This window comes from Sturnira hondurensis, unplaced genomic scaffold (assembly GCF_014824575.4).
Source record: "Sturnira hondurensis isolate 20B ecotype Veracruz unplaced genomic scaffold, ASM1482457v3 Scaffold0006413, whole genome shotgun sequence".
Classification (NCBI taxonomy): domain Eukaryota; kingdom Metazoa; phylum Chordata; class Mammalia; order Chiroptera; family Phyllostomidae; genus Sturnira; species Sturnira hondurensis.
The window spans coordinates 48,546,920-48,560,608 of record NW_028079044.1 but is presented as its reverse complement, the minus strand read 5'-3'; the positions used below and the strand labels follow the sequence as shown (position 1 = coordinate 48,560,608).

Here is a 13,689-nt window from a genome sequence, read left to right as displayed (position 1 = left end):
ACGCATCACATCCCAGGCAGAGTTTTTGGTAAAACACTAAATTACCAAGGTGACTCAGCTCCCTTCAGACCAGATTTGGTGCCCTATGACTTCTGGCTTTTCCCAAAACTAAAATCACCTTTGAAAGGGAAGAGATTTCAGATTCAGGAAAATACAATGGAGTGGCTGATGGTGATTCCAACAAAGTATTTTGCAGACTGTTTTCAACAGTGGAAGAGATACTGGAAGAACTGTGGGAGGTCCCAAAGTGCCTGCTTTGAAGGGGACTGAGGCATCATTGTTCTACGTACAATGTTTCTTATATCTTGTATCTTCTTCAGTAAATGCCTTTATTTTTCATATTACATGGCTGGATACTTTCTAGACAGACCTCATATTTTCAATAAGTAATTTTGTTTATGTTAATAAGACAAAAATTTTCTAATTTATGTAAATTTAAAAATTGACACTTTCTCATTCATTTCATTCAACTAAACAAATACTGTCTCTAATTCACTATGGGATAAAGCTACATATAGAAATAAGATATTATTCCAATCAACCAAATTCAGGAGGAAAGGAAGAGAAAAAGTGAATAAAACAAGTTAATGCATTCACAATATAAAGTAATAGCTAGCTCACACAATAAAAACCTATTACAGCAGCACACAGAAAGAGCATGGAAGTCAGACATTCTCCTGGATAAGGGAGTTCTTCAAGTTTCAAAGAATGAAATGCACTTGATATATGATTTAAACATAGTCTAAATGTTTGTAAGATCTTAAGGAGTTAGGATTAACAATTCAAAACAGTTCTGTGGATAACATCTTCGTAAGCAAGAAACTAACATGGTGTCATACAAAATGACTAATACACATTAAAAGAACTAGAAATAGGTAAGAACTTCCTTACATATGATTGTCATGAGAATTATTTGCCAAATAATAAAAATCAATGTAAAATTTACCCAAAGCAAGCATAATATCCTTATAACCTAGTAACCTTCTAAGAAGTTTAGCTTCCTGGGAGCACTTTAGATTTACATTATAGTTTGCAATTTGCAAAAGTGTTTTCTCCCTCATTCACTCATTGATTAAACTAAAATAACAATGCCACCTAATAATACTATAGTATTTTCAATAAAGTATGTTAATCTGTTTACTTAAGAACACATTGAAAAGAAAAACTTTTGATTAATTCAAACTCTGTACTTCAAAATGAAGTATAAATACAAATGACTCTAGGCTTTTAAGAGCATTCTGATGACAAGAAGTCAAAATCACATCCTCTCTAACACTGATTACTAAGAGTCTGGTCACATTATCCCCGAGGTCCTCCTTTCAGGCCCACTCACCCCACAGGACACAGAGCCAGTACCAACTTGCCAGCCCCCGTGCTTCCTACCTGTCCACGACCTTCGCAGGAGATAATGGGTAAGATAGGAGCTGTTGTGTATTTGCCTTTAGAACCTGCCACTTTCAACGTGAGGTTTCATTCCAGATCCCTTGGATTTAAACCCCCTCTCCTTTCTATCTCCTTAGCACCCGAATCTCCTGCCAGAGATTCATTCATACCATGCGTTCTCACCAACCAAACCCCCACACCACAGCACTTACACTCATGACCATCTCCCACAACAAGAATCAGACCATCCAAAATTCCTCTCCTACTCTACCAAAAAACGCCACCAGTACTTTACTCCAAGTTAACGTACCGCATATAATCTGTTCAGGCCAACATAACCAGACTCATTATTTAATTCTGTCACAAAACACCGAACCCTAGCAGGGTGCGGTCCAGCCTGTTCCTGTTTAATGTTCAGCACTTAAAAAACTGCTTTACTACTCCAGTGTCACACCTGTTTATATGCCCACCCACTGATTAGAGCTGTAAGAATTGACACTGACTTCTGTCCCACTGGGGCCCAGTTTCTTAGAATAACTGATGTTCATGACAGTATCATTACTGGAGCCAACATTTACGTAGTAAGTGCCCACCATGTGGCAGAAACCATGATAGGCCCCCTACGCTCTCTTGCTCAGTGCTCACGGAACCCCACGTTAGGGTCTGCCAGGGAGGCCACCGAGGGTCTGCAAGGTTAAGGAGCTGGGATCCGGTAAAAACAGGTGGTGGACCCCGGACGTTTAAGGTTTGCCTATCCTTAGGGACCGTTTTCAGCTCATCTCTGTTCTGCGTCTTGCGGCTGATTTCCAGCCCCACTGCCGTGTCCCAGACACGGGGCTCTTACCAAGAGCTACTGAAAACAGGTAAAAACAGTATCAAATCATATTATGTTTATTTTTTCTCCAACATTTAATCTTCTGCTTTTGACACAAGTAAAATTCCTATAGTTGGTTTTTGTAGGCCTAAAGAATATAAAAAACAAACTTTATTATATTTATAAACAAGCAAAGGAGCTTAACTTTTATGATGTTTGAAAATTGTCATAATATAACTTTAAAAATTAAGATAGGAAATCTAGGATGATGTGTTATAAAACTAAGAAAAACACTCAGTGACTTCAAAAATGAAATGAAACTTGTCGATCTAGTCTGACAAATATGTTTGGTTTTCAACCAGTAAAGTCACAACTCATCGCCGCAATTTGCTCCAATGGTAACCAGACTTCATGGTATCCCCAAAACTTTTGGGTTCCCTCTTTACCAACTCGCCAGTTCAATAAACGCTGCTGGCACCTGATGTGAGTTCAAGGGGCCAGACCTCACCTACCTGCCATTTCCTGTAAGAAACCTACCCTTCAGTACCTTACCTAACCACAATGTGCAATACTGGAAACAGTCATTCGGTATGGAAGAGGACTGCTCACGGGGGGTGATGGGGAACAGATTTGAAGACACACCGAATGTTATATAATATCCACATCCTTTCTTCAATTTTATTGCAACAACGCTCTCAAAGTTGAGTTCATTATAATTACCTAAATAACACAGTATTTGCATATCAATGTCTAATTGGATAAAAAATATTTATGTGTTGACTAATGATCTGTGGCAGGCAGTGGTAGGGATGGTCAATAGTTCTTCAAATATAAAGTCATATAAAAATACTAAAAAGCCAGGACTCATGAAGAATAGCACAACTAAGTTGCCTTTTCAATATCATATTAATATTTAAAACTATACTACTGATATTTAAAACTTAAAACTAATACAATATGTTCCCCCTCAGTTTAAAAAAATAATTCAAAAACAAAATTAAAAACCTTTAAGCAGTTATACATAACAATATATATACTCAGCAAAACTAGAACTACAAAACATTCTTTTTATAAGGAAGCATTTTACTTCTCATCACTTTTTTAAAGATTTTATTTATTCTTTTTTTTAAGATTTTATTTATTTATTTACCTTTAGAGGGGAAGGGGAGAGGGAGAGAAACATCAATGTATGGTTGCCTTTTGTGCATCCCCTGCTGGGAGTTGGCCTGCAGGGAACCGGCCTGCAACCCAGGCATGTGCCCTGACTGGGAATGGAACCACGATCCTCTGGTTCCCAGGCCTGTGCTCAATCCACTGAGCTACACCAGCCAGGGCAGATTTTATTTATTCTTAGAGAGAGGTGAAGGGAGGGAGAAAGAGAGGAAGAGAGACGCGGATCTGCTGCCTCTACACACCCCCACCGACCGGAGGACCGAACCTGCACCCAGGCATGCGCCCTGACGGGACAACGTCCAACTGGTCAGGGCACAAAACATTCTTTTTAGTAGAAATGACTTCCATCACAGATAAATCATTTCCCAACTAGTGGTTTTAATCAATGCCCCACCACAAAGTAAAGCATTATATAATGCGATGTGACAAGTGTTGCATCTCACAATTCTTAATAATAATATCCAGCAGGAATGATGTAGCAAATGCCTGTTGATATGTGATGGCTGAGCTTCAACCAAAAGTTGGATAAATGGCCCTGGCTGGTGTGGCTCAGTGGACTGAGTACTGGCCTGCGAACCAAAAGTCCCCTGGTTCGATTCCAGGTCAAGGCACATTCATGGGTTGCAGGCCAGGTCCCCAGTAGGAGGTGCACAAGAGGCAACCAAACATCAATGTATCTCTTTCTCCCTCCCTCTCTCTAAAAATAAATAAAATCTTTAAAAAATATTTACTTTCAAAAAAAACTTTTTAAAAATTCAGATAAACAGAATTGTCTTATTTGTTGGCCCAGCCTGTGCCATTAGATGGATACACAAAGCCCAGCACAAAAAGCCTGAGGTTCTTGGACTTTACACTATCATGCATTTATGAAGGAGGCTAGGAAATCATCAACTTGGAGGTTGGATTTGAAGCTAAGCTTGAGAGGAAGACTCTAGAGTAGGCAGACCTGAAATTAACCAGCCTCACAGAGCGCTGCAATTCCCTGGAACGAAAGTGACATGGGCATACCGGACTCTCAGGCCCTTTCAAACGCCAACACTTGTGTATCACTAGGGCGAGTCATGAATCAGGATGGCCTGTGGACATGGAGACCACGTGCTCTTGGAGCTGAGCCTCACAGCTTCGGGGCATCAATGTAGGAAGCAAAGGGGTGTAGTAAGAGATCATGAGACTTGAAGATGAAAGACCTGGCTGCAGGACTTGACTCTTTTGGCTAGATGAACTGGAATTTAACAGTTAACATCACAAAACATCAAATCTGTCACTTCTAAACTAGTAATGACCATCCCTTACCTGACAGGCTTCTTGTAAAATTCAAGTGACTTAATGAATATATTCTAAAGTCCTAAATCATCATAGAGATCATCTCTCTTAAAGGTCAATCCGCAATTAACTAAAACCACGGTCAGTGTTTTGTCTTTAGCAGTAAGGACCTGAACCACAACAACTACCAGGCCAGGTAGGGCTGGAAATTGCAAAAAGAGGAAGAAAAAAACTGAAGCACATCAAAGTATAAGCAGGTCAACAGATCCAATACGTGGAAAAAGCAAAAAAGTATTTCTGGGTCATGCATCACTTCGCGATGCACTTACATCTTGTTTCCTCCAACTAACATAAAGAATTAAAACCAGATTATAAATCCTGGATATTTCCATTACTATTCACCTCACAAACTTTATGTTCAGGTGAACAATTCTATGCGGTATGGACTAGTGGTTCTCACGTGTGGTCCGTAGGCCAGTAGCATCAGCGCGACCCGGAGGCTTGTCAGAAACACAAGTACGTAACGGGCTCCCTCAGACCCGCGCAGGCAGAGCAGCCGGTGTGGGGCCCAGCAACCCGATTCGTCCAACAGACCCTCTCTGGGTGAGTCTCGGGCAGACTCAAGTTTAAGAATCCCTTTTCCAGACTTCACCTGAATCACTTGAAAAACTTTAGTATCAATGAACTTTGTAAGAGAATCAATTTGTTAGTAAATTGATTACTAACAAAGTGATTGGTACCACACAGAAAGTTAGGGAGCTAAAGTATCGTACTGGACAAATATACTTCTTAAAATCAGTAGTTATGATTGTAAGTAACTTCAAAATTAAACAATTAATGGAAAAGCACTGAAATGACAGGGCAGGTTGGATAAAGGGCAGTAACCTGCCAACACTGCTAACCTGCAAACAGTTCAAACCTCTGTATTTTGTTCCAAAATGCACTCACCTTTCTGCACGTCCTTCACCTTCGCCGTCTTCCAGTGACAGCAGTCAAACTACACATGACCCCCCCACCTACTTCTCCCTCAAGTCTGTGACATACGGCCATGTGACATTAAAAATCTGTCACCAGCCTATAGGTGGAAAGTAGATGAAAAATTTAAGTTTCTAATGTAAGGGAACAGAAAGGTCACTTAGTAAGTCACACACCTTCACTTTTAAGGACATTCAAGCAGAAAAGTAACTCTCAAAGTCACAGTTAGTTCATGGCAGAACACACTTACAAGTCGGCTCTGAAATTCCTGGCAGTTAAGGCCCCTAATCTGGAATCCACGGACGAGATTTCTAGGAGTTATTTTCACGTATAAAGGTGATTACACAGGTTTCTGAATCTACAGCTGAAATTGAGTTTTCAAAGGTAGTGACTCAAATTTCTACAAATTTCAAACTCACCTAATTTAAATATGATTTGTTTTTAAATTTGATTTGCATAGTATTTTCGAGAGCGTTCTTGTCCAAGTATAGATAATACAACTTATCCCTACTGTTTTCTTCTGAATAGCTAAATCCAATTAGAAAGAAGCAACCCGTTTGATTCAGAAAGCATGTACTCTTATTATTTAAATTAGAAGGTATTTGTACTTTCTACAATCTAAATTTCCTCAACTTTCCCACTAGATTAAAATTCCGTTCACGAATATTTTAAAAATGCACATTTGCAAATGCTCCATACAGTTCAAAAACCTCCAAATGTGTGGAAACAGCATTTGCCAATTCAAATTTATACTGTTCTATCAAACTCTGATACTTGGAGACATCTCTGCATTTTTTTTAATCTTTCATTTTCCTTTCCTTTAAATACAGGAGAGAAATATTCCCCAAAAGTCAGAAGAGCATAACTTATCTGAATGTTTTAAGCTGACGCTGTATCTCAAATTTCTTTTACGAGTAACACAGAGCACACTACGTGATTTGTTCTCCTAATTAAATCACATGCTACAGAGTAACTGTTTTAATTTCAGTCACAAGACAGAAGTTACATCAACAGTCAAAACCAGTCTGATTTTACCACTTTTCTTACTGAACACTATGTAGAATGATTAGATACTTTGATATTTGCAAGAGTGCTTTGTAAACTATAAAACTCTAGAGAAACACAGCTTTTATCACCTCAAAAAGGATTATAGTTTGTTGCAATGACATAATTTTCCTTTTACATTCCAGGCCATTCTCATGTTCACACTAAAGCTACATTTAAAAACATACACACTTAAGTCTTCACATCCCCAAAGATTTATTTTTCAACTTTCCATCTTCGCTTGCATTTACCTCAGTGCTTTATAATTATGAATGATTGCGTAGAATTTGAAGCAAGTTTAAACATTATTTTATCTGATCCTTAAAATAATTCTGTAAGTAAATGCCAGTAACACTGCTTCCATTTTACTGGCAAGCCAACGAAGTTCAGGACTTACCACTGTTTACAAGATTGAAAGTGACAGTCTGAACTGGAACCTGCCTCTGTGGTCTTTAGAATCCACTTAAGGTGTCTCCAACACAACTTCAACTCAACCCTTCCTTTCCCTAAACATAGTCCTATGTCAACAGCCTGTACCCATGTCCGTCCTCATGATGCTGCCGCACAAAGAGGGTGTAAAACGGACACGTCAACGTTTGGGCGTCCGGAGCTTATGGTGGAGAATATGACGGTGATAAGAGGAAATGGCTGATTGTGTCATTCGAATATTAAAGGTCTTTTAAAGGACTTGTAAACTAAAAGGCTATTAAGAAAGAAATTAAATGCTTTAAGTAAAGTTACAAAATTTTTAAAAATTCAACCAGCCCACACTACTCAGTAGGAATTACGTTTAATTGGTATAGAAGAAACCCAGGAATCAAAAACCACGCGCTGGAACTCAAGCTGTCTGGCTTCTCGCAGTGGGTTCCTGGGACTGGCCCTCACTAGTGCCAGTAAAGAGCCAAACCATCAATGAGTGTTCGAACGGAGCTGTAAGATTACTTAAAAAGTAAGTAATAAATCACTACTTATAAATGTACAGTGTATTTTCAAAGCTCAAATATCTCTATGAACTTTAAAAAACGTGGAATATAACTCACTCAAACAGTAATGATGTACTTTTCCTAAGAAAAATACATTGAGTCTCCCTACTAAACCAAAGCTACCCCAAATTAAAAGTGGGAGCTTACTTAACCTTCAGTTTATTTCTATCCACCAAACTGAGAGCTTATCCTTTTATTTATAGGGCACATAATAAAATTCTTTTCCTTTTGGATACAGGAAAAGCTTTTTACACGTAGGACAAATCCACATTTCAGGTGCTACTGCAACTTTCCCTTTGCATTTCCCTTTAGAGGCAACGGACCAACGTGTGATAAGCTAGCTCCCTAACGACAGACACAGCACTTATCCCAAAGGTCCTGAGTGCAGTGACGGTAAGTAGTATTTGCGTTCCTGCTCCTCTCTCCCTATCCAATTCCTGTAACCATTCAAGAGACAGGTATGTCAAATAGGGACTCAATACCTTCCCGACTGGATGAGTGAGGTGGAAGACTATGCACTCAATGTGGGTGCAACAGAAGAGACTCCGAAAGAAAGTAGGGAGAGAGGGTCACGAAAAGGAGGGGACTTATTTCAGGGTATTTTCAGGGATTAACTATTTTGCCCTCACAAGAATATCAAAGTTTCTCGGCACTCAAGCTTCTATACCTTTACCTGATATTAAAGCAAAAAGATGTAAAACTTACATGAAATACAGAATGGCCCTTAAAAAATGGGACAATGTGAACATTTATCTCATTTAGAAATAAAATCTGTTAAGTCTCATTGAACAACTTTTGTGCCCTGTATAAAACTCAGTACATCTTAGCAATTAATTACTGTCCTACAATAAAGCACTTTAATACTAAATTATAGGATCACTGGGTCTAACTAGTTCTTGAGATTACTGACATTAATAAACTCACAATATTTCCTTCAATTGCCTGGGATATGTAGACATAACGCACTTAATTCCTTTTTAATTAAGGAGTCAACATTTAGCAGAGTGCTAAAAAATGTTCACATAAATAAGCACATAAAAAAATCAACCTGTTGGCAAATTCCAGTAATTATTTTGGTTAATGTTTACTTAGAGAGGCCATTATTATTGGGGTCACTGAAATTAAATCTAAACTTAGTGAGCATACATGCATGTTATCACCCTACCTAAGCACTTAAAAATTTCTTGGTGAGAAGCGTAAGACAATGAAAATTTAAGCTACAACTTTCATTTGTTCTCTGAAATTCCAAATACTCTAAAAGTACACTCAGGCTGAACTTTAAAAGTGATTCTCTTTTATAATCTTTTTACTTTAACTACCGGGTCACTGATTTAACAACTGTTGAATAAGTAAACAGTTCATCACAAAGGATTTCTCACTAATACCAAAGTTAACTATGCTAACATCCCTGAGAGTCACTGAGAACACTAACAAGCTGTGTGCTTCTCCAAAAGTGGGTGTTAGTTCAACTGCACCTTTGTCAGTTTGAAAGCCTAAGAAAATATATTAATATGAATTAAGTAATGATTCAAAAAGTCAGTAATTTAAAAAAAATAAAAAGAACTTCAGATTAACACCAAAGTAAGAAGTAATATTTCTCATACTCTTACATCACACAGAGATTCAAAAAGTGTGCCTTCAGAGTAAAAAGCTTCCTTTGGTCAGTCAGACCCCAAGAGGGCCCGTTGCTGACGACACCAGCATCTTTTGCTGCAGGGTCTAATGCAGCGGCTCTCAATCAGGAGCGTGTCAGATCCCCCAGCAAGCACCTGGCAATGTATAGAGGTGATTTTTTCAACCAGGAGGGACGCTGGTGCCTGGTCCCCAGGTGCTTCCCAAGCCCCTCCTGGGAACCGCTGTGTACACTTTCCACCTGAGTAACAATTATGTCCCCTACAAAGAAGGGACCACTGCGATGGAGCTCAAGAGAATGGGGCCAAAGTTGTGCCTTCCCACTTCACACTGCAGTTTCACACTGTCTCGAAGCAGAGGCCATGAGCCTGGGGGTCAGGGACCTGTGGGGAGTTCCAGTGCCAGAAACTAAGAGGAAAAACCCCTGGCTGGTCCAAAGTCAAGTACATGACGGAACGAGATTTCTCCACCTGCCACTGACAGCCCAGGAAGTTGACTAAATACAAACCAGTCACAGGCAAATCTACAAAATGCCTACTGTGTCCTGATGGGAGTTACAGCAAGAGAAAATGTCAGAAAGGCCGGCAGACTGTTGTCCAGGTGCTGAACAAACAGGCGTGAGAGGGGCTGAGGCAGCACCACCCCCAGGACAGAAGCCCCCCAATGCCCCTCTCAGGGTACAGGGCTGAGAAGGGCAACTAGACACAAAGTTTCAGAGAAACCTAGGGGCCAGCGAGGCCGAATGAGGACAGAGGACCCTTGCTATCCCACTGCGGTCCGGTGACGTCCGTGTGTTGTGTCCCACCTTTCCGGGCAGTAATTTCACCCCATGTAACTGATTTTTCCTACCACTATGAGGGGGGTGGGGGTGTCTGAACTCCACCTATCACAGACGGCCTGCACAGGAGAAAAGGAGAAATAGGAGAAGGTCTGAGAGGGCTGCCCATTTCGCATAGACAGTGACGACCTGCCTGTAGGCCGCTGCTCTCCAGGGAAAGAGGCCAAGTGCTTTCTGGTCTTTGCTGAACTGGTGAATAATGGCTGTGCTAACCATCAGCATACCCTGTGTTTTGAAAGTTTTATTCCAAACTTGGGAAGCTGGTTATCTGGACTAACCCCCTCCCTCCTCCCACCACCATACAGCTCGTGTTAAGTACACAAGGATACAGATACTCTTTATATCTCATTTCCTAGTTAATTATTTGCAGTTCTCAAACACCTAACATGATGGTGACTAAAATGACTCTGACTAGCCATAGTGTTTAAAAGCTAAATCTACAAAGTCTGTTGAAGAGCAGGAAAACTAAAAAGCAATGTATATGCATATTCAAAATGTGAACACATTAATGTGTTCCTGCTACTGTCAAAACAGCAACGAACCAGCAGCGAATGTAAGACTACAAATACTACGCTTTCAGTCAAGAGCTCCGTACTTTCCATACCATTTCTGCAAGTAGTCCAGTGCCTCCAAACGAGCACCAATCTCGAAAGTGATTCCGGGACGATTGGGGGGCTTTTTACTCATCTTGAGATCCTATTCTTCGGTATTCTCTTTTCACTACCTCAAGAGGAAAAAAAACAGTTAGATTCTGATGCACAAAATGTGTAACAAATTAAACAAAAATTTAAAAACATTACAAGAGAAGTTAAAATAACTGACAGGCTTTTAAGAACCTTGAATGATGATTATCAGTATCTCCTGGTGAAATACTGTACAACTTAAAGGCATTAGAAAGATTAACTACTTAAAAACAAGATATAGATAGGCCTTAAAACTAGCTAATGGTTACAATGCTTTAAATTTTAACTTGGAAAATACCAAAAAAAACTCTCCACAAAAACAACTGAAAATGCTTTTCCATCTTTGAAACATCAGACGCCTGAACACCCTAGAATACAAGTACTGAAATTCTTAAGAGAATAAATTAAGCAAACTTTTCAGCAGGTATTTACTGCGTGTCTTTTAATACAAAAACTTTTGGTGAGACACTGAGGCACATGCGGAGAGGGAGAGGCAGCAGACACCCCTCTGCCACCGAAGACTTCAATAACTCCTTCGTGATTAGGGCTTTTCACGACTTACGATTTCCCACCTCAGTAGCAAAGGACTCAGTAACTTTAACCTAACATAAAGTTGCAAAGGAAATCTCTTTCTTACACCTCACATTCAATAAGCCACAATGACGGCGATTTTTTAAATCTGAGAATTTCTGCAGAACCTCGGGATAGAGGGTCACAGCGGTTGCAACATTCGAACAAGAAAACCACAGAGCTGCGTCTCTCCTCCAGAGCGCCTCCAGAGCGCTGTGTGGGGTCTTTATTATCCTTTTGGCCACGCGGGCCACCCAGCACACTTGAGGTGGCCTCTTTTTCCCTATGCACCTAGTGCCTCAACAATACGAATGCATGCATGTTAAGCCAGCTTTATCAAAATACAACAGGTAGTCAGGGGTGCAGAGGACCCCTAAAACCTTTGGTATTTACCATTACTAAAATGACAATGCTCCCTCCCAGTTTAACAAGAACCACACACACATTTGTTTTTAATGGTCTGGTCAAAATTCAAAAGGGATGAAATCTAACAAAAACATAAAAACCAACCGTCCTTTACTCTGAAAAAATCTGAGAGGTAAGGGAAAGAAAAATAACACCAATATTTGCCATAAAAATATGTAAAATCAAACTTAAGTACTCTTAGTTGAGAGAAACTATCCTTCTATCCCAGGCAGCAAGCAAAGCTTAGTGCATTCAAGTTAACAGGAAGCTTGGCCAGAAGGTTATTTGGTGTAAAAGGAACAAAAATATGAATACTTTTAATAGAGGTCTGGTCAGTTTGCAACATATAAGGCAGTTACTTAAATGCCTGGATAGCAATCTAATCAACCTTTCTGCTGTTCATCACAGCAAGAACTTATTAAGGGGTTTTCTAGGCTCAGACTTAACATCCCTAAGAATTAACACAGTTAAGGCTTACCATTCCCTAGTGATATTTTGGTGTGAGTAAACAGAAAAGGCTAGATTTCCCTGTTCTTGGGTGGAGAGGGGAGGGTTAGGAAGGATTTGAATTAAGGAAAAGTAAAACAGAGTGTGTGTGTGGGGGGAGGATGCTTGGGGCAAAAAGAGAAAAGGGGACAGAGAGAACGTAGAGGAGTAAAAACAGTAAGAAAAGCAAAACTAGCGGGAGAAAAGGATGCTTTGGGTTGTGAGAGATGACAACTGAGTGGGAAGAGAAACTGAGCTAGAAAATGCTACCCTGGGAAAGTGAAGCACTGGTCAGAGAATGGCTGCGTAGCCAAAAAAAAAAAAAAAAAAAAAAGGTGGGGAGCGACGCGGGGCGGGAGGACGGTGTCAGGAGACTGGCAGGAAAGGCTCAGACGGGGCTGGCGGGGAGCAAGGAGACGCCTCCAGGTTTGACAGCCGTCCGGCCCTCAGCGCGGGTGGGGGGGGGGCGGGGAAGGAAGGGAGGGGTGAGGGAGCGGCGGCGCCCAGACAATAGGGGCGGCGAGTCCTGGGGAGGGACGCGGGAGGGGAGCGGGCCGGAGAGAGACGCCAGCGTCCCGTAGTCCCGGGCGGGTGGCCAGGTGGGGCCGGGCGGCCGCCAAGCCGAGCTGCCACCGCCTCTTACCGACTCGGCCTCCTGTCCGCACAGCAGTCGGGCCGTCCGGGGCCGAGCCGGGGCACGAGTGGGGCGGCCAGCCCGGGCCTCCGCCACGGCTTCCAACTCCGCCTCCGCCCAGGCAGCGCCGGGGAGGGAGCAGGAGTGGACCAAACTGGGACGTCTGAGACGGGTCGGGCCACGGGTCGGGCGGGAGGGAGCAGGTCCGAACCCTCAAGCCCGCTCGACGTCTGCTGCCATCGCCGCCGCTGCCACCGCCGGCCAGCCCAGACGCGACGCCGGTCCCTGGCGACGTCAGCCGCCCGCGACGCGCCGGAAGCGGGCCTGGGAGCGCCTGTGACTCACGAGGGTTGGGCCCGGGCCGCGCAGCCGATTGGAGTAGCTCTTTGGGAGGCGGGGTTTGCGGCGGTTTGCTGACAGCTAGCGGGCGGGGCAGTAGTTAGCGATTGAAGGGAGGAGAGCTTGGGGAGCCCTTTGGCAGCAGTGAAATGTTTGACCTTTGATAGATCTGGACGAAGCCTGTTGAATATTATTAGTGTGCATTTGACGGAAACTAGGTTCTCACAACTTTTCGACCCCAGCAAACTTATGTAAATGCATTACACGCTTTCTTAGATGTCCAGCCCTTTCCACATTAAAAATAGAGCAAATGGTTACTGTTACAAAGTCAATAAACCTCTATTGAATGAATACCTTGTGGCAAGCACTGTGCTATAAGTGCATCACATAACCACAATCACACAATTGTCTAGAAGATCTTTACAGTACAAAAGGCAGATACAATATTACTCAGATGTGTGTGTGAC

The 13,689-nt window shown here is 41.7% G+C and overlaps 1 protein-coding gene across 4 annotated transcripts in view; it reads right to left on the bottom strand.

The window, feature by feature from the left end:
- Positions 1-13,178, bottom strand: part of PHF20L1 (PHD finger protein 20 like 1) — a 66,247-nt gene extending 53,069 nt beyond the window's left edge. For 3 of the 4 annotated variants that reach the window (XM_037048577.1, XM_037048579.1, XM_037048580.1), the window contains exons 1-2: positions 12,893-13,178; positions 10,710-10,829 (exon numbers count right to left, since the gene is read on the bottom strand). In XM_037048577.1, the coding sequence (XP_036904472.1) occupies positions 10,710-10,792 (83 nt within the window). In that variant the 5' untranslated portion in view covers positions 10,793-10,829; positions 12,893-13,178. The remainder of the gene's footprint in view (positions 1-10,709; positions 10,830-12,892) is intronic. The other variant, XM_037048578.1, reaches the window with a different exon arrangement.
- Positions 13,179-13,689: the final 511 nt, after the last annotated feature.